Raw genomic sequence first — 24,974 nt, 5'->3', positions numbered from 1 at the left:
CCATACATCTTCTCACTAGCACCTACTCCAGTCCTTTAACAGGCATTTCCTACTCCATTGAAGGCAGGGGCACCTCTGAAAGCAGCCATGTGATATAGGGGGGTTGTCACAGCAGCCAACGTGCTGGAAATAATTACAAGCTTTTGCTCCATCATCCTCTGCATAATGACCAACTGAAAGTGTGCACTTAGTAGACATCAGTGAAGGAAGTTGGCACAGTACAAAAGAGAATTTATTTTCCCTGTCACTCCTCCTCCTCCTCTGCCTCCTTCTATATCCCTCAAGGTAATGTGAATGGTTTGGTTGCTCACCATTAGTTGTTATCCAGTATTGAATTTGTTCCACTTGACCCATCTATTGTTACAATCTACAACAATCAAAAGTGACAACACATTGCTGTCCACTGGAGATGAATCATGAAGCATCTGCTTTCCCAAATCAAGGTTCTCACAGTACATTATTTACACAGGAGCAACTGGGAAGCTAGGGAGCATTACCTTGATGGCAGAGCATCCCTATGAATTGGGCACTTGCGATCAGGCCAAAATGAGATGCATGAAAACTGTGTATGTTGCCCATTCTGTACTTGACTTTCACACCAGCACCTGACAACACACTCATGTAACAAGCCAGTCTTTTCCATATGAGGAAGTGACAGCAGTGTTCCCGTTCAAACATTCCAATTGTCACTAGTTTCCAGAATAAGATTTTCACTCTGCAGTGGAGCGTGCGCTGATATGAAACTTCCTGGCAGATTAAAACTGTGTGCCAGACCGAGACTTGAACTTAGTTGTCCAGTATTGAAAATTTCATTCTGGAAACATCCCCCAGGCTGTGGCTAAGCCACGTCTCCACAATATCCTTTCTTTAAGGAGAGCTAGTTCTGCAAGGTTCACAGGAGTGCTTCTGTAAAATTTGGAGGTAGGATACGAGGTACCGGCAGAAGTAAAGCTGTGAGGATGGGACGTGAGTCGTGCTTGGGTAGCTCAGTTGGTAGAGCACTTGCCTGCGAAAGGCAAAGGTCCCGAGTTTGAGTCTCAGTCCAGCACACAGTTTTAATCTGCCAGGAAGTTTCATATCAGTGCACACTCTGTTGCAGAGTGAAAATCTCATTCTGGAAACATCCCCTAGGCTGTGGCTAAGCCATGTCTCCACAGTGTCCTTTCTTTAAGGAGTTCTAGTTCTGCAAGGTTTGCAGGAGAGCTTCTGTAAAGTTCGGAAGGTAGGAGATGAGGTACTGGCAGAAGTAAAGGTGTGAGGATGAGTCTGAGTCATTCTTGGGTAACTCAGTTGGTAGAGTACTTCCCACGAAAGGCAAAGGTCCCGAGTTCGAGCCTCAGTCCGGCACACAGTTTTAATTTGCCAGGAAGTTTCATGTCACTAGTTTAATTGCTCATGTGTGTATTACTACACCATTATGTTATAACAAATACTGCTGTTAACATGTACAAGTTTAAGTTAAGTTTATACTCAGGCTTGGGATGCCTGAACCACCATAACAATCTGAATAAACCAGCTGACTAAAAACAAATGAAATCAATTGATTTATAAGGTAGAGTGCCCATGATGTTCAGGGAAATAAAGCTGAGGAACTGCAGTGGAAATTACTCCAGCTCATTATCGTTATAACTGACATATGTTCTATACTTTGAAAATAAATACAGATTAAAAGCAAACTCCTCTCTATGGATTTAGAGTGGAGTAGATTTTAAGTATAGAAAAAAAGAGATCTGGTGTCTTTACCTCTTCAGAGACACCCACAGACTTGTATTTTACCAGTTCTTCTGCTTCAACATTCATCAGAAAATTCATTAGATCTGAAGTGTTATTTGCTTCATATCCCAAATATGAAACATAACGGAATGTTCGATCTGTAATATTTTTTTTAAATGCCCAAGGATTGATTGCACATCCACTTTGTGATATAGCTTGTTTGAAGAGGCCTGTGAACAAACAACACTTTCTATGAAGAACAAACTATAGACTACTTTTGAAGAAATACTGAAACTGCAGTTGTTAGTATTTGTGAACTTTACTATAATGTTATGTACCTTTACATTTATATTTGTATGAGTTACGTTTTTGCCCCAGAATATGTTCTTGCTTTAGTACTCACTCCACCAACAATATTATCATTATTTACCTTTGCTCTTTTTGATAAAATTCTGATAGACACATTTGGCTCATTTTCTCTGGATACTATTTTCACATTTTTATGCAGCCCATCTGAGATATTTACAGTATACAGTAATTAATTATTAATGTACACAACCTCTCCTGAATTCCTTGTAACACTGCTTTACTATCATTTCAAGTGCCAGTGTTTTTGGCAGCTTCTCAGTGTTATGCAACTCCTCAAACTTAGTCTCCCAGAGATGCTGACAGTAGAAAACAATCAGAATTCTGAATTTTTGCTACTTCTTCTCCATCACTGTGATATATATTTACTCAATTACTCTGACTGATCTCATACAAAATCCTTTTCAACATAAATTGAGTGTCAATAAATGTTCACACAAAAAAACCAATCATTACTTATGAGTATATCTTGATTTAGCAACTTACATGTTATATAAACTACTATAACGTTTTTTCTTCCACAGTAACACTAAATCTTATTTATATTTACAACATGATCAAAGTTATTCAAATCTTAGGATGCAACTCCATTAGTTTTGTGTCCTGAAAGATACAAGCACTTTTTTCCACAAAAAACTAATTTCACAACCCCCACCTCCTCTCTCTCATCTATTTCAGGAAGTACATTTCTCAGTAGTGTCATTGTCATGAATGATGAATTATTACAGGGGTGAGAGCTGAATTGCATCTATGGAGGACAGCTCAACCAACTGTGTAAGTTTTATTACTTCAGAATAAATTAAAAAACTACTCATTAGGAATTCAGCTTCTCACATTACTTAAAAATAGGTCAATTCTCTGTCATACGAGGCAACAGAACTTTCCATAGGTAAGTTTGAGATTTTTCCAATAAGAGTTGGAAGTGCAAAGTTTTCTGTATGGTACCCTCATCATCTATAAATGAGTAAACATGTTGTTTTCTAACATTATGTTAAAGTTTATGCACATTAAACAATATATCCTTGCATCATGTACTGTTATTGATATGATATTATATGTTAACACATATTTGTGTTGTATTATTATTTGTTTGAAGTCCCCCTTGGGTGGCATGCAGTGGTTAGAGTTTGCCACTAGATGCCTTTATGTCACAACAAGTATGGCACTTAGCTTCCAACTCCAAATGAACTGCATAAGGTGCCCCTCAGAATAAGCAATGTTCAGGTTTGCCAATGAAGAATGTCCAACAATAGAATTATGAAAACATTTTGTAAGATATGTTTATTTCATTATGTTTGGAAGACAGTTGAATCATCAACTGCTGAAACCAAATAAATCAAAATTTTCAATTTTCACTTTTTCACTGAATATTACATTTAAGTCTACAGCCAATCATCTGGTGCTGAAATGAAACATGTCATGGTGCTAGAAATGATAGAACTGGAGGTGCACATTACACTGTTCATTGCTGAAAGCAAATGTGACACTGATTTATTTCATTTCAACATGCATTGCTTATATCTGTGCAGAAACTGTTGATTGTAATCTACAATTGTTGATAAACTTTTCCTCCTCCTTTCTTGTTGCATCAGTAGTCACTATTAGCACTCATTCTCTTCCATTTGAGCAGCAGTTTAAATGTTACTATGGCTCCAAAAAGGAGGAATAACAACGAATACTAAGATAAAAAAAGGTAACAGCAGCTACTACAAAAGGATTGCCTTTTCAAAATCACAAAGGAGATTATGTACCAGGGAAAGCAGTTAGAGAATTATGTAGGTACATATTAATCCTACTTAGAACAATAGTATGAAATGCAAGAGATATAAATAGGGGAAATATTGATCTTTATATGCAACACTACCTTTTGCCTATTAATTTCCTTTCAAGTGCAAACTGGAATGTTGTGATTCTATTGACATAATTTGATGTAATGATATTTTGGCAGAATTTATTGATCTTGTTGTCAAAGACACCCAGGACTTACAGCGATGTGACTTACTAAAGCAAAACAGAGGCATCCTCTGATATTTTATTCAAAATGTGGCGAAAATGGTAGAGATGTAATGTTTCTTTACCATGTAATGCATGAAAGTGAAAGGAAACTGGTTTGCAAGAAGGTGTTCCTAGATGTACACCTAGAGACAAATTTATGTATGTTCTGTATATGTAATTTACTCACAGTACAATCAATGAGAAATATGCAGATTGTAAAGCAAAGTGTGATGTTTATTACAATTATTATCAAAATAATTTTAATTATTGCTCTGGCAGACCCCAAGTAGATGTCTGTTGAAAATGTGAAGAGCCTGAACTCAAACTGTTTATAAGTGCCAATGTTTCATATTTTATTTTATTTTATGCAAAACTTTCTGCTTCCACATTCTATATTCTAGTTGTACCAACTGTGGGTGTACCATTTCAGCACACAATTTGAAAGCTGAGTACTCCACCATATACTAGGATCAAGAGGATCTACAAAATAAAGGTGCTAATGAACTAACATCTCTCATTTCTGATTGCACAAAAAAATGATTTCAGTAGGAGTGTGATTGTAATCCTTTAGTTCTACAATGTCGGTGTCAGTGAGAACAAAAATCAGAGATTTATATGCATGTGAATGGGGATGATTCAAGAAGGAATGCTCGATACACAAATTTCCAGAGAGTGCCCACTCATTCCTTCCTTGTGATCATGGCTTCAGACAGTATAAGAGGAAAATAATAATTAAAAAAACTCATGATTGCATTTAAAACTGCATGAAAACATGAAACTAATAGTAACCAGTAAAACAAATGTGACAGTACAATCAATAATACTAGAATAATAATAATAATTAATTAATAATAATATTCTAGAAAAAGTGCTGTTTCATGTGAAACATGAGAGAACAATGTGATTAAAAAATATTCTTTACTCTCAACAGCTTCAAAGAAATACAGTACTTTGAAATAAGAGAGGTGGTTGGGCTTCTGTATATTGACAGGATAGCAAGACATACTTTTTGTTTAAGAAAAGCACATGAGGCCATCATTCCAGGACTAATGGGTAGTAATGCAAGGCCTATTCAACTTAACTATTTTCAGAATGAAGATGGAAGATTGTGACAAAGTAAAACACCTACAGCTGTCCTTATGATTTTATTTTATTTTGTTGCAACCAGTTTCAATGCTTCAATGCATCATCTTCAGGCTGTTGTTGATGCAGTATGGGTTGCTATGATCCCTGTATATATCACATCAGTTGCCAGAATTACTGGATATGCAGATAATGTGTCAGCACTCCAACCATCAGCTGCCAACATCAATACGTCCTCAATTAGTTATGTGATCTACCCATCTAATATTCAGCATTCTTCTGTAGCACCACATTTTGAAAGCTTCTATTCTCTTCTTGTCTAAACTATTTATTATCCACGTTTCACTTCCATACAAGGCTACACTCCATACAAATACTTTCAGAAACGACTTCCTGACACTTAAATCTATACTCGGTGTTAACAAATTTCTCTTCTTCAGAAATGCTTTCCTTGCCATTGCCAGTCTACATTTTATATCCTCTCTACTTCAACCATCATCAGTTGTTTTGCTCCTCAAATAGAAACACTCATTTACTACATTAAGCGTCTCATTTCCTAATCTAATTCCCCTACATTCCATTATTCTCATTTTGCTTTTGTTGATGTTCATCTTATATCCTCCTTTCAAGACACTGTCCATTCCATTCAGCTGCTCTACCAGGTCCTTTGCTGTCTCTGACAGAATTACAATGTCATTGGTGAACCTCAAAGTTTTTATTTCTTCTCCATGGATTTTAATTCCTACTCTGAATTTTTCTTTTGTTTCCTTTACTGCTTGCTCAATATACACATTGAATAACATTGGGGATAGGCTACAACCCTGTCTCATTCCCTTCCCAACCACTGCTTCCCTTTCATGCCCCTTGACTCTTATAATAGCTGTCTGATTTCTATACAAATTGTAAATAGCTTTTTGCTCCCATATTTTACCCCTTCCACCTTCCGAATTTGAAAGAGTATTCCAGTCAACATTGTCAAAAGCTTTCTCTAAGTCTACTAATGCTAGAATCGTAGGTTTGCCTTTCCTTAATCTATTTTCTAAGATAAGTCATAGGGTCGGTATTACCTCACGTGTTCCAACATTTCTAAGGAATCCAAACTGATCTTCCCTGAGGTTGGCTTCTAGCAGTTTTTCCATTCGTCTGTAAAGAATTTGTGTTAGTATTTTGCAGCCGTGGCTTATTAAACTGATAGTTCAGTAATTTTCACATCTGTCAACACCTGCTTTCTTTGGGAATTGAATTATTATATTCTTCTTGAAGTCTGAGGGTATTTCACCTGTCTCATACATCTTGCTCACCAGATGGTAGAGTTTTTGTCAGGACTGGCTCTCCCAAGGCCGTCAGTAGTTCTAATGGAATGTTGTCTATTCCCAGGGCCTTGTTTCGACTCAGGTCTTCCAGTGCTCTGTCAAACTCTTCACACAGTATCGTATCTCCCATTTCACCTTCATCTATATCCTCTTCCATTTCCATAATATTGACCTCAAGTACATTGCCCTTGTATAGGCCCTCTACATACTCCCTCCATCTTTCTACTTACCCTTCTTTGCTTAGAACTGGGTTTCCATCTGAGCTCTTGATATTCATACAAGTGGTTCTCTGTTCTCCAAAGGTCTCTTTAATTTTGCTGTAGGCAGTATCTATCTTACCCCTAGTGAGATAACCCTCTACATCCTTACATTTGTCCTCTAGCCATCCCTGCTTAGCCATTTTGCACTTCCTGTCGATCTTGTTTTTGAGACGTCTGTATTCCTTTTTGCCTGCTTCATTTACTGCATTTTTATATTTTCTCCTTTCATCAATTAAATTCAATATTTCTTCTGTTACCCAAGGAGTTCTTCTAGCCCTTGTCTTTTTACCTACTTGATCCTCTGCTGCCTTCACTACTTCATCCCTCAGAGCTACCCATTCTTCTTCTACTGTACTTCTTTCCCCCATTCCTGTCAATTGTTCCCTTATGCTCTCCCTGAAACTCTGTACAACGTCTGGTTCTTTCAGTTTATCCAGGTCCCATCTCCTTAAATTCCCATCTTTTTGCAGTTTCTTCAGTTTTAATCTATAGTTCATAACCAATAGATTGTGGTCAGAGTCCACATCTGCCCCTGGAAATGTCTTACAATTTAAAACCAGGTTCCTGAATCTCTGTCTTACCATTACATAATCTATCTGAGGCCTTCCAGTATCTCCAGGCTTCTTCCATGTATACAACCTTCTTTTATGATTCTTGAACCAAGTGTTAGCTATGATTAAGTTATGCTCTGTGCAAAATTCTACCAGGTGGCTTCCTCTTTCATTCCTTAATCCCATTCCATATTCACCTACTATGTTTCCTTCTCTTCCTTTTACTACTATAGAGTTCCAGTCACCCATGACAATTAAATTCCTGTGTATCATTTGTTAATGGGACCTTCTGTTTTCTATTGTTGGGATATAATTCCATCCACAGAATGGGAAGACACTTAATGCTGTATCATTTTAGTTTCCCTAACAGAATTTTGTTATCTAGAGAACAAATGGTCTTGACAAAGACCCAGAAAATACTGACCGAGTAATTTTATCATTTAGTTCAAGCAGAATTGATTTTGTGAGATCATATATTGTCTTCTAAATACAGATCCTTTACAAAAGCCAAACTGAGGTATTGTTAAGAGCTTATTCTCAGAAAGACAGTTCAGTATTCTGTCATAAGCTATTTGCCCAAAAACTTTTGAGAACATAGTAATGAGGGACAATTGGTCTATAATTATAGGCTCGTTGCTTATCTCCACTTTTGTATATCATTGTTACTATTGCATACTTCATTCTTTCAGGAATTAAACCTTCTCTCTCCAGGTGTATGGTGCTACAGAGTCAGCACAAAATATTTTACTTTGGCTGAGATACCATAATAGCCAGAGCAGTTACTACTTTTTAATGACCTAATGATTATTGTCATCTCTCTAACAGATGAATTGGAAAAACTGATGTCTGCTGGTGGTGAATGCATTGCCAGCCTAAGTAAGTCTGGACCATTTTTTCCTCATTTTTTCCATTACTGTTAGAAGGAATTCATTGAATTTACTAGCCAATGATTAAGTTTGATATCCTCTGTCTCCCTAAAGCTGTCGTCTCAGAGTTCAGTATAATTTGCTTTGCTGAGTTTCTTCATTTTTTGCCTAATACTTCTCCAAATTGACTTTGCCTTATTCTAGGAATTTGATTTATTTTGGAAATTTATTTATTAATTTTTTTGATACATAGTTATCACCTTCTTCATGACAAGCTCAAGAATTTTGCGAGACTGTTTGTAGTGCATGTCTAAGTCTTGATTAGAGCTCATCCTTTGTATTAAATAATGCCCTCTCTTTCCAATACAATATATTTTGAAAAAAAAAAAAAACTCCCTGACTGTTGAAAAGAATTAGTAATGTTGAAAGAATATTTTAGGAAATAATTAAATTTCCAATCCACTTTGAGTCCTTGGTAAACTTCTTCACATTTTTCAACCTGTAAATTCTCTTTGAGTAGCATAACTAAGTCAGCATTTGCTAGTCTGTGCAAAATTTAATTTTCCTGTCTCAGTTAAACACAATTCATGGAAATGCTTTAATTTGATCACCATGGTCACATAAATTATATATTATGGGGCTCACACCTATTTCATTAAAGATAGTTGGATTTACACGTAAAATATCATGTCCTGTTATTCTTGTTGGAAATGTTAGTGTGGAGGTCAAACTAGAGCTGGACATAAGCAACTCTAGGAGCTTATTTGAGGAGAACATTTCATATATATATATATATATATATATATATATATATATATATATATATATATATATATATATATATATATATATATACCCAGATATTTGCATGACTTGTGTGGTAGATATATCACTTTGTTAAAGTGATACATTGCTAAACATCTACTTAGCCAACAAATGATCAAACATCTACTTAGCCAACAAATGATCATTAGGACAGCTGAAAGCATTTTTATTTGTTAATAGATTAGAAGCACAAACTGTTCATAGGTTTTAGTGATTCTTTGTGCATGTGAACAATGGATACAGATGGCCATTGTGCATCTTCAAGATGCAACTGTGCAATTACAGTTTACCATGAACTACAATACTTGCTGGGCAAGGCATTTGTTCCTTGCTTTGACCTCTTAGTTAGGAGAAGCAGAGTGTGCCACTAAGTAAAGGTGCACCATGACACTGCTGATGATGTCACAGTGGACAAAAGACATCTAAACAGGTCTGCCAAAAACTGTTTATTCTGTAACTGTATCGTGAGCTGTCAGCTTACAACTTGCAATGTTCTTCTGGGGTAATTATTAATAAGAAGAGTTATTGTATTTGAGAGCAAGGATATATTTCACATTAATTGGAGAAATGTTCTGATCATTTATGAAATTGGATAGTATGCTGAACTCCATACTTTTAGCAACTGTTGCAGAATGTGGAGAAGGAGTCTGAGCTTTTTATTATTAATGGTCATGAAGAAATAGAAAGGTTATCTAAGCAATATCCCATAATTATAGATGTCAAGAAAATTAGTTATCTACAGTGGGTGAAATTATTACACTCTGGTGTACTAGTAAAAGGAGCCAGAACAAAAAATGCTGCTGGAAGTGACTTGGGGAACAAAAATAATAATAGTAAGTGTACAAGCACTTACAAACACTACAGAAACGAAATTTAAGAATAAAGAGTATATCAATAAATACTTTAAATTAATCAGCAATATAAGTTGGAAGATGTTGATGACTGTATTCATTGAGTCCTCAGTGACTAAGCAGCTGCTTGATAGTGAACAGCCTGTGACCACCTGACCTCATCAAGTTGCAATGACATGGTCCCAGTTAATGTCACAACAGGTCAAGCTGCTCAGCTGAGTTCAGTGAGATGCACTGAAACCAAATAAACTCCTTTCTTGTAATGATTTTTTTTTTGGGGGGGGGGGGAGAGGAAATTAGTTGCAAGCTTATTATTGTTTCCATTGCATGCCTGTAGTGATGAGAGGCATGAGAGGGACTTAAAAGATTTCTTTAATGGACACTCAGTCTGTTAGGTTTGAAAAGGCTCTCTTACAGAGACAAAGGAACAGACAATCTTCAGGCTTAAGAACAGGCTAGAAATCATGGGCAGCAGTTTAAAAGATAAAACAGATGAGCAGTTCCAGAGGCTTGAAGAACATATTACAGATTCTCAGTAAGAAAAATTAGAAACAAATAATAAAATACCTAAATTACAATCAGCCATTTTAACTTTGGCGTGGGAGTTACATTCTGAAAGTAATTAGTGATGAAACTTACTGAGGAATGACATTAACGAATAGCTTAGAGACATTAATATAGATTTAAAGGAGAATTTACTGAAGTACATAAACAAATTTGATAATATCATCCAATAAATGTTTTAGACCAAAATAAAAACCCCAATGAAACTGAAATCCCAGACTGTACTCATATAACATTGGAGGAGCTTTTCAGTTAGTGAATTAACTGAACAAAAATTTCAAGAGAATATCAAATTATCTGTCAGTACAACTCATTTCTCTGCTGATACAGGCAAGACAGGTGCAGAATTCCAAAAGCTGTGGGATGAATTAGCTAAAATGAAAGGTGAGTTTAATAGGAAGAATCATAAGGAAAACTGTGGGTTCCCTATAGAATTACTAGAAAACTGTGTTTGGAAAATAGGCCTAATTTTTTCAACAACTTACAAAGTTCAAAGCAGAGGGGATGTACATCCCACATATTTCTTAAGGGTATTATTTAAATCACTGCCCAGATATTGGAATGATCCTAAGAAGTTTGATTTTTTCCTTAGTTATTGAGAAGATGATTCCACAGAAAGGGGAACTGCACACTCTGGACAATTCATTTCTTCGAATGACTTCCAAGAAAAAAATTTAAAAAGTAGTATGGGACATCAAGTAGTCGAGAGAGTTAGCACTTCAGCTAATGAATCCTATATTTATAATAGCAGTTGGGGTAGTTATAAGAAATATATTGAATATCATATAATATGATCAAAATATTTAGATAGTACTACTGAAGAAAGTTTTTTAATAAAAATTGTAGTATTAAAATTTTAGTTCCTAAATTTCCTTAGCAGTAAGAAACAAAATATGGCATCAGGAGTGGTCTAAGATAAATGACCTATTAACATTTATTGAGAGACTTTAACATTAATGAATGAGGGGACTACACCTAAGAGAAAATTCTCAACCAGATAATAATAATAATAATAATAATAATAATAATGGGAGTTTTTGTCTAGCATAGTATCAATGAAAAAGTGAAATGAAATACTGTACTGTAAGCAAACAAAAAGAATTATAAAATATATTTTAATGGGCCTATCAACACTCAGAATTTAATTCTAAAATTATGTGTGATGGATGTACAAAAATGCCACCTAGTAGGTCATTTTGCTCCAAACATTGGGAAACAATTTACATTTTGGGGCAGGACCCAAGCTTCAGGACATAGCAGAGGAACACTAGAACCTCATATAGAAAAGAAAATCATGAATCGTTATTTGAAGAAGAGGGAACAAATTCAATGCAGAAGGAAGTAAAACTAATGGTAGTGGATGATATTTTTGGGCAAAAATGTACATTCTGGTAGTGAAATATTAGTATCAGAAAAATTGCTATTAGTAATGAGGAAAAAGTATGTATGTTCTATACTACTGTTGACTGGATTATTTGTTGTTGTTGGGATTACCAGTAATAAAGAAAAACAAATTATAGGAGAAATCCAATTATGATTAACACATTTTACCAAACATTGCTAGTTGCCTATTTTAAACCTTGGCATATGACAGGGCTTAGAATGCCCAACTGAAAACAAAATATTGCTGAATTTCAACTGGAAAGAGTTGTATGGGAAAGAGATAATAAGGTATCTAGTATATCTTTTGAAAATTGTTTACTAGCTTTTAAAAAGATCAAAATTTCATGATGTGTTTCCATTTAGTAGCTTCTAGTTATGTTATTTCAGTAGATAAACCATAAAAAGCAAAAGAAGAGTTATCTGAAAACATCAGATCAAAATCACAACAATCAGATATGTTACCAAAAGAACAGAAAATTTAACTAGAAAATGTTTTAGGAAGTTATAAAAATGTATTTTTGGATAAACTGGAAATAATTAAAGGTTTAACTCAAGGACTACAGGCCTTTCTTCTGTATAGCCTAACCTTTACCTCTGACTATTCAAATTTCAGTGAAAGAAAAAATGCAAAAGATGATCGTTAACACCATAACTGAATGTAAACTTAGTGTCTATGTAATCCATTGTTACTTGTTAAGAATTTGCAATAGATGTTTGGTTAATTGTTGCTGCACATAGATTAAATACAGACATAAAAATGGAACAGAATAGACCCTTGGGTGTAAAAGTGTGTTATTAGACTTTGAGGAAGCTGAATGCTGTAGTTTATTGTATTTAACAATAGGATCGCTGAGTACCATTATACAAAGAGTATAAAGTTTTCTTATTTGAAGGTAAATTGCACCAATTGCTGTTCAGTTTTGGCATTTTGGTAGTAGTTTCCACTTGTGTTCTACACAAATAATTATGATACATATTAGTACAAGAACTAATGTAGATTAACTACATTTACATCAGTACTCCACAAGCCACCTGGTGGTGTGTGATGGAGGGTAATTCTGGTACCACTAACTGATGTCCCCTTCCCTGTACCACTTACAAATGGTCCAGTCAACAAAAACATATTGGGCAGAAAATTTGGGTAGTCATAAATTTTTGCACAGTGCCTATGAATGAGTGTCCTGAACAACATACTAAAAATCCTGACTTACAGAGTGTGAGCATTGAAATGGAGTAAGGGGAAGTGATTAAAGATTACTTTTTATGTTTTTCTCAATTAACTTGAAAATTGCAACTTCTGTCAAAAATGTTTCCCAATACGATATTAAGCCACATTAAATTTCTTACAAAAAGGTCCTGTCCATTTTTTCTCTAGGACTAATAGTCTCTGCATTGCAGTGGATGAAAAAAACACAGATTATTAAAAGTATTGTTTTAATGGTATAAAATTAACATTTAACTTTAAATAAACTGGGTTAAAATTAATATTCGGTGTGTGTACCACATCTAAGTGCAGTAGAGCCATATTACTGGATAACCTGCATTCTGTGGGTGTAACAGGGAGAAGGGTGTGATACATGGGGTAGAAATGCGAGGGAAGTTAGGTCGCTGGATTGTAGTCATCCAGTTCCCTCCTTCATAGGTCTGCAAATTGAAGACCAAGTAGGTGATTCCTCATTCTATGTACCCCACTATGTTAAAAGAAGCAGCTACTCAGTGTCTCATAAAGTTATAACAACCCTCCACAGCACTCCTGATGAATAACTGGTGATGCAATGTGCAGACACACCTGGAAGATGTTTATTTTCCACAACATTCATTAACACTCCATGTAATCCATATAGGAGTTTCTAATAACACTAAAAATGCTTATGAACAGAATCTATGCAAATCTCTGCTCATTGTTCTACACTGTTAGAGGGGAAATTAATTGTTAGTCATCCTGCGTGGCAGCTGTTGTCATCTTCCAGGAAATGCAACTTCACCAACTATGAACACTGCTTGATTTTTCCATTTTCAGATAGCATGTCCTGACCAGTTCTTTTATGTGAATAGAGAAAATAATTGTAGTGATCTCACATTTATGAAGTGGGGTTAATTTCTGTTTATTATATAAGAACTATTTGCAGGTGTTAAGTGGCCTTTTATTTAAAATATGTTTCTGCGGACAGTGGCTAAGAAGTGTTTAATTTGTAAGTGTGATGTTGTCTGTGACCTATGTAGTATTGGTGCTAAGTGATGGGATTGGTAAATGTGACAGCTTGCTGCTCTTTATTTTTTGCAGCATATTGTAAAGCCATGTAATTGTGTTGCAGTCACTTGGTGGTGAATTAATGATTGATCATAAGGTTGCTGCAGTTCTCTCATCATTAACTGTGTTACTGGTAGGCTACATAAATCTTTTTGATTCAGGAATTTCTGCCATATTTAGAGTGGGCTGCACTGATTGGAGCCACTTACCACACATGCAAGTAAATCTTCCAAGATAAGTGTGAATATGACTGATGGTTTGGGACTGATTATTTGGAAGTCGAGAACAGTATTCTGGTATAATTCATTGCTTGACTTATGTTGAAACACCTGGGTGACCTATTTCTGTTGTAGACAGATGCTATTTAAGCCTCTGGGTCTCTTCAGATATTGGGAGAGCTGAGGTTGGGGTGATGCATTTGATAACCATCACACTGTGACAAGTATTCCATACAGTGATCATGGAGGCAATGACATTGACTTTGTCAGATACATATTGACAGCATGATGGACAGCATGTTGGGGTAGTCAGTTGACAGATCCAGCTGTTGGGCTTTTTTGCATAATGGCTCACTTAACAACTGAAAATAAGTACTTACTTAATCAACTGAAAATAACTCCACTATATAAACATGAGATCAGTGAAGTTATTTTGTCTACTCACATAAGATAACAGGACAGGACTCACTGAGGAAATATATAGTCTGTGTGTCAAACAAAAATCAAGAAGACCTCTCAAGTTGCCCAATCAGTTTCCCCTTCAGCAGTATATAACAGTGTGCACGGATTTAAGCAGATTCTGTCCATATATGATCATTGTGTTATTAGTAACTCATACCTGTATTATGTGTTGTGTTAAAGCATTTTGTGGAAAATAAATATTCTCTGGGCATGACTGCACACTGTGTCACCAGTAATTCATACAGTACACATTGTGACATACATAGAACCAATGTAATGGGGTAGATAGAATGAGGAATGAAGAATCACCTGCTCAATCTTCAGTTTGCCGACCTGTGAAACAAGGAAATGTATGACCACAATCCTGTGACCTACCTTCCCTCACACTTCTATCTCACATGTCCCCTCCCCCCATCCCCATTCACCCCATTACATCCCCAGAATATGATTAATCCCTTAATATGGCTTCAGTGCACTTAAACATGGTATACACATTTAATATTTGTTTTAACCCACACCATTTAAAGGTAAACATTAATTTTACACCATTAAACAATATTTTCAATAGTTAGTGATTCATCTATCCTCTGCAATGTGTAAACCATCATTCCTAGAGAAAAACTGAATAGGGCCTTTTCTGTAGGAAATTTAATGTCGTTTAATTTTGTACTGGATACCACTTTAGACGGAGGCTGCAGTTATCATGGTACTGGAGACAATATAAAAAGTGGCTTTTATTGCCCCCCCCCATCCCCAATGCTCACATCCCAATGGTCAGGATTTTTAGTATATTGTTTAGGCCACTCCCTCCTAGCACTGTGCAAAAATTAGCAACTACATGATTTTTTTCCCATAATCAACCTATTTTGATCTTTCTTGACTGGGCTAGAATGCTGAATGGGAAGAACAATTGTCAGTAAGTCTCTGATTAGCTCAGATTTCTTGAATTTTCTCATTATGACCATTTTGCAAGATGTATGTGGTAGGAAATAACGTGTTGTCCAGCTCTCCCAGAAAGTACTCTCCAAAAATTTCAATAGTAATCCTCTCGGTTATGCACAATGCCTCCTTTATAGCATCTGCCATTGGAGTTTGTTGAGCATTTCTGTAATGATCTTGCACTGGCTAAATGATTCCTTGTTGAAATGCACCATTATTTGTTGGATCTTCTCTATCCCTTCTGTCAGTTCTACCTGGTAAGAGTCCCAGATTGATTAACAACACTCACAGACCAGTCAAACAAGCACCCTATAAGCCACTTCTTTGGTGGATGAGTTACATCTCTTTAAGATTCTTTGTATGAATCTGTTTAGCATCTGCTTTTCCTAATGTTTCTTTCACTTAAGGTTGCTCCATATAAATATTCCCAGATACTGTTTCCAGTAATTTATTGTCAATAGCATAGTTGTATAGTAGTGGATTTCTTTTTCCATGTATGTTACATTTATTTATGTTCACAGTCAACTTCCGGAGCCAGCATAATTCATCAATCTTCTGTAAGTCATTCAGCAAATCAGTATCATCTTCTGGCATTGATACTTTATATAGATAAATGTATCATCTTTGTACAGTCTTAAATAGCTTCCAATACTTTCTACTAGATAATGTATATATGTTGTAAACAGTAAAAGTCCTGACATGAGGAATAATCGGGTCTACTGCCGGATGTTTGTGTTGCCCTGGCACAATATTTCGGCCACGTAACTCGTTGCCTTCTTCAGGTGCTACCTGAGACTGCCGTATTGGAGGATATTGTCCAGTATTTATGCCCAGAGGGCCTGGCACTGCTTGTAATGTGTTGTTTCTTCCCCAGTGCTCCCTCAGACGTCTGTGCCTGACTTGGTCGCCATCTGTGGCAGCTCTCTGAGGCCGGTCCAGGTGGGTGCAGATGGCAAAGAGAGCACCCAGAACCCTCTGGGCATAAATACTGAATGAGATCCTCCAATACAACAGTCTCAGGTAGCACCTGAAGAAGGCAATGAGTTATGTGGCCGAAATATTGTGCCAGAGTGACACAAACATCCGGCAGTAGACCCTGTTATTCCACATGTCAAGATCTCACTGGGAAAGCCTGAAGAGTTACAGTAAAATACCTATTACACTCCCTTGTGGTATTCCAGAAATTACCTTAATATCTGCCAATTTTGAATCTTGTTTGGTTAAAAGTGACATGTTGAGTTTTGTCTGCAAAGAAGTCTTGAATCCAGTTGCTAATCTGGTCCAATACTTGATAAGCCTGCACTTTTTTTTCTCACTAAACAGCAATGTGGAGTGGTGTCAAATGCCTTCCTGAAGTCAAGGAACACTGCACCAACCTGAGCTCTACTGTCACAGCACTATGAATCTCATGGAGGAACAAAGTAAGCTGACTTTTGGAGGATCTCTGTTTGCAAAATCCATGTTGATTTTTATAATAGGAGTTTTTCATTCTCCAAAAACATCATAATTCTTCACCAATTACTTATACTAATGGAAAGTTTTGTAGTTTTGTTTTATTGGTGTGCTTGTGAGTTTCTGATAAACAATTAATAAGTCACCTATATAAATATCTATCCCATTTACACTGACATCCACAGCCAAGTTTCTTAGGAGTGTCCCAAAATACTGGTGCACAGATTGAGCTTTTTGGGCATCCTTTTGGTATTTTCTTGACTGTTTTCTGATGCCCTGCTCCCCACTCTGAAGTCCTATTCTTGCAGTACTCTAGTAGGCTGTTATACTGGGCAGTTGCTAGTTACAATCTCCCTCAACCTTGTGAACAATGCAGGACACCAAAGGTTATCAAAAACAGCTGCAACACTGATTAAAATTGCAACTGCATATTTAACATTCATTCTGTGTATTATTTCTAATGTGTAATTGACTGCATTATCTATTGATCTTTTTACCCTAAAATAGTATTGGTGTGGACTTAGGCCAAAAGGATAACTGCATGATTGTAGTCTATCACGAAGGAGCTGCTCCTGTACCTTAGCCTATGTCTTTAGGAGACAGACTGGCCTGTGTGTTTTGGGGTCAGTTGGGCTGTGTCCTCTGAACAAGAACTTTGAACTTGCCTGGTGGTTTAATCATTAAAAACCATTCCCTTTCGTGAGATAATATGTTTTGAAGTAATGCTATCAGCAAGCCACACATTAGCTCAATTAGTAACCAAAATATTCCTCATTTCTGCACTCATTGCTTGATGTTCAGATTCTTGACTTTCTCTTCACAACTTCATTAGTCTTTTATTACACTCAGCCTTATAATGTCATTTCTTATCACAGTAATAGCACTCAACACTCTTCTTATTCACAGAACTTTTGCTTAAATTACTTTGCAAACACTGACCCTGACTTTATCTCTTTTTTTTATTACCATTAACAGCAGTGAATGCAGTTGGTGTTTCTTCAGTCTGTGACAAATGCTACTCTTATTTCAATAACCTTGCTGTTAAATTATCAAAAGTCTGCCTGCTTGCATAACATGAGTCTCTTCCGAAGTAAGAGTGCTTTCAGGTGTGCCGCAGGGGAGTGTCATAGGACTGTTGCTATTCACAATATACATAAATGACCTTGTGGATGACATCGGAAGTTCACTGAGGCTTTTTGCAGATGATGCTGTGGTGTATTGAGAGGCTGTAACAATGGAAAATTGTACTGAAATGCAGGAGAATCTGCAGCGAATTGACACATGCTGCAGGGAACGGCAATTGAATCTCAATGTAGACAAGTGTAATGTGCTGTGAATACATAGAAAGATAGATCTCTTATCATTTAGCTACAAAATAGCAGGTCAGCAACTGGGAGCAGTTAATTCCATAAATTATCCGGGAGTACGCATTAGGAGTGATTTAAAATGGAATGATCATATAAAGTTGATTGTGGGTAAAGCAGATGCCAGACTTAGATTCATTGGAAGAATCCTAAGGAAATGCAATCCAAAAACAAAAGAAATAGGTTACAGTATGCTTGTTCGCCCACTGCTTGAATACTGCTCAGCAGTGTGGGATCCGTACCAGATAGGGTTGATAGAAGAGATATAGAAGATCCAACGGAGAGCAGCACGCTTCATTACAGGATCATTTAGTAATCACGAAAGCATTACGGAGATGACAGATAAACTCCAGTGGAAGACTCTGCAGGAGAGACGTTCAGTAGCTTGGTATGGGCTTTTGTTAAAGTTTCGAGAACATACCTTCACCAAGGGGTCAAGCAATATATTGCTCCCTCCTACGTATATCTCGCGAAGAGACCATGAGGATAAATTCAGAGGGATTAGATTAGAGCCCACACAGAAGCATACCAACAATCCTTCTTTCCACGAACAATACAAGACTGTAATAGAAGGGAGAACCGATAGAGGTACTCAGGGTACCTTCCTCCACACACTGTCAGGTGGCTTGCGGAGTATGGATGTAGATGTAGATGTAGAAGCTGTAACAAAAGAACCATATTTTGCAGAAAGTCCACCAAAAACTTTGGAAATCTTGTCTGTATCTCCAACAGGTTCACCAACATTTGCAAGAGACTGTGCTAATGCTTCAACTTTATTTATATGTTATGCTGTAGTATCACAGAATGACATCATAATTAAAGAACTGTTGTTTCAATGCTACTTTATTTATTGCAGAATGATGCTCATGAATTATCTTAAGCCAATTCCACAATGCACATGACATGGCAGTTGGCAGCTGGTCAAATTCCACATCAGATGAAATAAAGTGCATTGTTTTAACATTAAGTTTATTCAAAAAGTTCTGTGTACCTGTATCTTCAACTGGCCTGACTTTACTTCTGTCAATGGCATCTATTAATTTGTCAGTTCAAAAGATAATTTTTGTTTGGCATTTTTATTACAGAAAATTACTTTCATCAAATTTTTTGATACTGAAAAATTTTGTTCGGGCCATCTTTTACCTTTTCACTTTCCAAGCAAAACTCTCACTGTAGCTGAACATGCTTTGGAGACTTCATTGACAGGAGAAAATAAAATATTATCCCAGTACTTAACACATTTTTTCTCAGCCCATAACCAGTTGGACAGGCTGTAATTACATTGTAACAGCATATAATGAATGAGATTTATTTTTTAGATAAAAATGAAGGCACTCAAAACACAAGATAGACAACATTGCCTAGAAAAATAATGCAAATTTATTCAATGGAATGAAAGACTGTGTGCTGGCCAGAATCAGCAAAGATAATAAAATATGACATACATAAGACATTATACTTGCACACAGACATGCAAACATAATCAGAACAACAAGCTACAACATGCAGCACTTCAAAACCTCCTACACATACATACAAACCACCAAACACTAACAAAGATCTACCCCTCTGATTTTGCAGCTGTGTGTCATAGCAGGCCTCCCCACAGATGAAGTTTACTGCAATGGTTACTTTCACATTCAGTGAGAGATAGCATCTTAAACCTATTAGTAAGGGGGATGAGTGTAGAACCTTGAATTCTTCCTTGTCCCTGTGGCTGGTACATTGTATATCTGAACAGTAAATAAACAATATTAAATCATCTTTGCCGGTCCTATTCAGTTCCAAAATCTGTTAGTCTATGAGATGCAAGTTGACTTCAAGAACTGAACCTATAAAACTCAAGAAAGTGGTTTGTGTTATAATGAGAGAAAAACCTGACATAAAATTTATTGTTTTTCTTGAAGCTATATTTGGTCTCTCCAGTTATTGTCAAGGTAATGCTCACTGGCAGATTTATTTAACAGTGTTGAAAATACACTGCTTGACATGTGCTAATGAACAACTGGCATTTGCTAAGGAATTGCTAAAGAACAACCAACAATTGCTAAGAAACACCCAACCAATGACAGTAAAAGGGAATGCAGAGGATGGGCTGCATTAACTGCAATGAAGCTTGTGCATTAATACTCTGTATGCATTTGACAGTATGGTGTTTGACTAAGGTTATTGTGATGCCAATGAGTGTGACAGTCCATATGAACTGGTAAACTGTCTGCAATACATCATTTGAGTGCTTACAATTGTGGATGAGCAGTTGGATGACTCAAAGACAGAATGAGATGTACTCTTTGCCATTCGCTTCACATTGACTGACAGAACAAAGATGCTGTAACTTACCAAATGAAAGCATTGGTATGTTGATAGAGACACTAACAAACACACACACAAAATTCAAGCTTTCACAACCCACAGTTGCTTCATCAGGAAAGAGGGAAGGAGAGGGAAAGACGAAAGGATGTGGGTTTTAAGGGAGAGGGTAAGGAGTCATTCCAGTCACGGGAGCAGAAAGAGTTTCATCTCTTTGCCTTTACATATGTCTGCTTGTGTCTGTATATGTGTGGATGGATGTGTGTGTGTGTGTGTGTGTGTGTGTGTGTGTGTGTGTGTGAGTGTATACCTGTCCCTTTTCCCCCCTAAGGTAAGTCTTTATAAAAAAACAAAGATGATGTGACTTCAAATGAAAGCGCTGGAATGTTGATAGACACACAAACAAACACAAACATACACACAAAATTCAAGCTTTCGCAACCAAAGGTTGCTTCATCAGGAAAGAGGGAAGGAGAGGGAAAGACGAAAGGATGCGGGTTTTAAGGGAGAGGGTAAGGAGTCATTCCAATCCGGGAGCGGAAAGACTTACCTTAGGGGGGAAAAAGGACAGGTATACACTCGCACACACTCATTTTGTCTGCTTGTGTCTGTGTATGTGCGGATGGATATGTGTGTGTCTGTGTGAGTGTATACCTGTCCTTTTTTCCCTCTAAGGTAAGTCTTTCCGCTCCCGGGATTTGAATGACTCCTTACCCTCTCCCTTAAAACCCACATCCTTTCGTCTTTCCCTCTCCTTCCCTCTTTCCTGATGAAGCAACCGTTGGTTGCGAAAGCTTGAATTTTGTGTGTATGTTTGTGTTTGTTTGTGTGTCTATCAACATTCCAGCGCTTTCATTTGAAGTCACATCATCTTTGTTTTTTTATAAAGACTTACCTTAGGGGGAAAAAGGGACAGGTATACACACACACACACACACACACACACACACACACACACACACACATCCATCCACACATATACAGACACAAGCAGACATATGTAAAGGCAAAGAGATGAAACTCTTTCTGCTCCCGTGACTGGAATGACTCCTTACCCTCTCCCTTAAAACCCACATCCTTTCGTCTTTCCCTCTCCTTCCCTCTTTCCTGATGAAGCAACTGTGGGTTGTGAAAGCTTGAATTTTGTGTGTGTGTTTGTTAGTGTCTCTATCAACATACCAATGCTTTCATTTGGTAAGTTACAGCATCTTTGTTCTGTCAGTCAATGTGAAGCGAATGGCAAAGAGTACTTCTCATTCTGTCTTTGAGTCATCCAACTGCTCATCCACAATTGTAAGCACTCAAATGATGTATTGCAGACAGTTTACCAGTTCATATGGACTGTCACACTCATTGGTATCACGATAACCTTAGTCAAACACCATACTGTCAAATGCATACAGAGCATTAATGCACAAGCTTCATTGCTCCAGTCCGGAATCCTTGAACCATTACACCATCCTTCATGAAATCATCCCCACTCCACCTAGAGTGTCTTTCCACCGTCCACCTAACCTTCGTAAACTCTTAGTTCATCCCTATGAAATCCCCAAACCACCTTCCCTACCCTCTGGCTCCTACCCTTGTAACTGCCCGCGGTGTAAAACCTGTCCCATGCACCCTCCCACCACCACCTACTCCAGTCCTGTAACCCGGAAGGTGTACACGAACAAAGGCAGAGCCACATATGAAAGCACCCACGTGATTTACCAACTGACCTGCCTACACTGTGAAGCCTTCTATGTGGGAATGACCAGCAACAAACTGTCAATTCGCATGAATGGACACAGGCAGACAGTGTTTGTTGGTAATGAGGATCACCCCATGGCTAAACATGCCCTGGTGCACGGCCAGCACATCTTGGCACAGTGTTACACCGTCCGGGTTATCTAGATACTTCCCACTAACACCAACCTGTCAGAACTCCAGAGATGGGAACTTGCCCTTCAGCATATCCTCTCTTCTCGCTATCCACCAGACCTCAATCTCCGCTAATTTCTAATTTCAATTTGCCGCTGCTCATACCTCACCTGTCTTTCAACAACATCTTTGCCTCTGTACTTCCGCCTCGACTGACATCTCTGCCCAAACTCTTTGCCTTTACAAATGTCTGCTTGTGAAATTTGGTTCTCAGGATATTCCATAAAACAGAAAATATGAAAATTATTAAGTAAAAGAAATTAATATAACTGACAAAATAGTACATAAAATAACATGTCATTTCTTATTGTTCTTTTTTTATATTTCTGCAGTGTATTTCTGGCTCCAAAAAGCAATTATGACCTTATAATATCCAAGAATCAAGGACACCCATACCTGGGGCCAAGGGGGGAGGGAGGGGGCATAGTCTTCCTACACCTCAGCTCTCTGGAAAGGAAAAAAATATAATGTAGTCAGGTTTTTTTCTGTCAAGAAAATGATTTAAAATTTGGACCTAGACAGTTTTTTAATAGGGTCAGAAATGAAACTTTTTCATGGCTACTTACAAGTCAGTATTTGTCTTCCAAAATATTAAAAATGTTCCGTACCCACATTTTTAGCCTCCCCCCCCCCCCCCCCTCTCACCCATCCCCAAAAAGAACTATTGTATGGGTGCCATTGCTTGGAGTTATGTATTCTTCTGAATGCTGAAATGTGTCTGTCCAGCAAAAATAGGATACATGTCATTCTGTTGCAAAATACATATCTTCCAAATTTTAGTTATGTACCTTTTGACATGGGTGACAGCACAAGGAAATGTACTGAAGCTCCTCCAGCACTTTGGCCATTAATGGTAACATCATCTGGATTGCCACCAAATGCAGCAATATTTTGTTGTATCCACTGGAGTGCAAGGACCTGATCCTTCATACCCAGGTTTCCAGGTAGCAGTAAGTCACCTGTACTCATGAATCCTGTTCATAACAAAAGTACTGTCAGTATGAAACAGTTAAGTATTACGTATCAACACCATTAAACAAAAAACTGCACCTATCATGTACACAACTATTAAGAAACTGATGGCAGATACAGCAAAAGTTTGATAATAAACCTAACATTCTCAGAATGCATTTTTGTCTGTGAAATTCAAAGGAAAAAGGGAGAAAGACCAGTGTGTAGAAGAATTATCTTATAATGAAAAAGTAAAAAGTTAAAAATAGGAAAAACATTAATTTGCAATGAGATTCGGGTGTATGTTTGGGTGATTTGGCTTATGCATGAAGTTTATTAAATAACAGTTATCACTAGCAAAGACTAGAATATTTAAGTACCAACAAACAGAGCTGGAGGGGATGGTCAGTTGATTTGGGGAGGGGACTAAACAGTGAGGCCACTGGTCCCACAATATAAGGTGGCAGGAACCAAGGGAGGAACAACTCAAACAGCACAATCCAATCAAATGGAAGGGAAAACAGGCAAACAAAGATGGAAAAGTAACATCAGAGCAGTAGGAAGAGGATAAAGGAGGGGGGGGGGTGGGAATGGTGAGAGCAGGGGTACCCCAGAAATGCTTTGCCACTGACCCTTCCTGATAACCACACCATGCCATAATCACAATATGATGAGGTCAAGATCAGAGGAAGAAGACACAGGAAAATGGGAAATAAAACAGCACAAATGACCAGATAAAACATAGGGAAAAAGAGGAGAGAACCCTGGTGGTGTGGAGGAAATGCCAAGACCTCCATAACCAACACCAACATTAACTGAGGGTCTACAATTTCAGAGGTAAATTCAAAGACTTAAACCTGGGAGGACAAACCACTTTCATGGAGGGAGGGAGAGAGAGAGAGAGAGAGAGACAGAGAGAAACAAGGAGACATGGAACCATATGAGGGTCATCCACTAACACCCAGGCAAGAAGGGTGGAAGGGCATATTTAGTGTGAAGGGCCAAAAGGCAGGAGCAGTCCAGTAAAATATGGATCACCATGAGGGATAGCCTACCCTGGGACTACAAAGGGGGAGAGGCAGGGTGCAGCTCACTATGGAGCAAAGAACTATGTGTCAACCTAGTATTGCAGATATGAAGACAGCAGAGTATGGAAGATTCCCACTGGGAGAGGTGGAGGGAATAATATCATGTGGTGGGATCCTCTTTGACTACATAAAGTTTAATAGACAGAGGTGTAGCTACCCCGAGAGTCAGCTCCTGATTGAGCAAATAGGTTCAAACTGGTTCAAATGCCTCTTAGCACTACAGGACTTAACTGCTGAGGTCATCAGTCC

The 24,974-nt window shown here is 37.4% G+C and overlaps 1 protein-coding gene across 1 annotated transcript in view; it reads right to left on the bottom strand.

Moving 5' to 3' along the window:
- Positions 1-24,974, bottom strand: part of LOC126146300 (esterase FE4-like) — a 123,398-nt gene that overhangs the window by 37,381 nt on the left and 61,043 nt on the right. The window contains exons 5-6 of the mRNA XM_049915611.1: positions 23,475-23,660; positions 1,744-1,943 (exon numbers count right to left, since the gene is read on the bottom strand). Coding sequence (XP_049771568.1) covers positions 1,744-1,943; positions 23,475-23,660 — 386 coding nt within the window. The remainder of the gene's footprint in view (positions 1-1,743; positions 1,944-23,474; positions 23,661-24,974) is intronic.

Source organism: Schistocerca cancellata, chromosome 2 (genome assembly GCF_023864275.1).
Source record: "Schistocerca cancellata isolate TAMUIC-IGC-003103 chromosome 2, iqSchCanc2.1, whole genome shotgun sequence".
NCBI classification, from domain to species: Eukaryota; Metazoa; Arthropoda; class Insecta; order Orthoptera; family Acrididae; genus Schistocerca; species Schistocerca cancellata.
The sequence above is the reverse complement of the archived record's forward strand: the minus strand, read 5'-3'. Positions and strand labels throughout refer to the sequence as shown.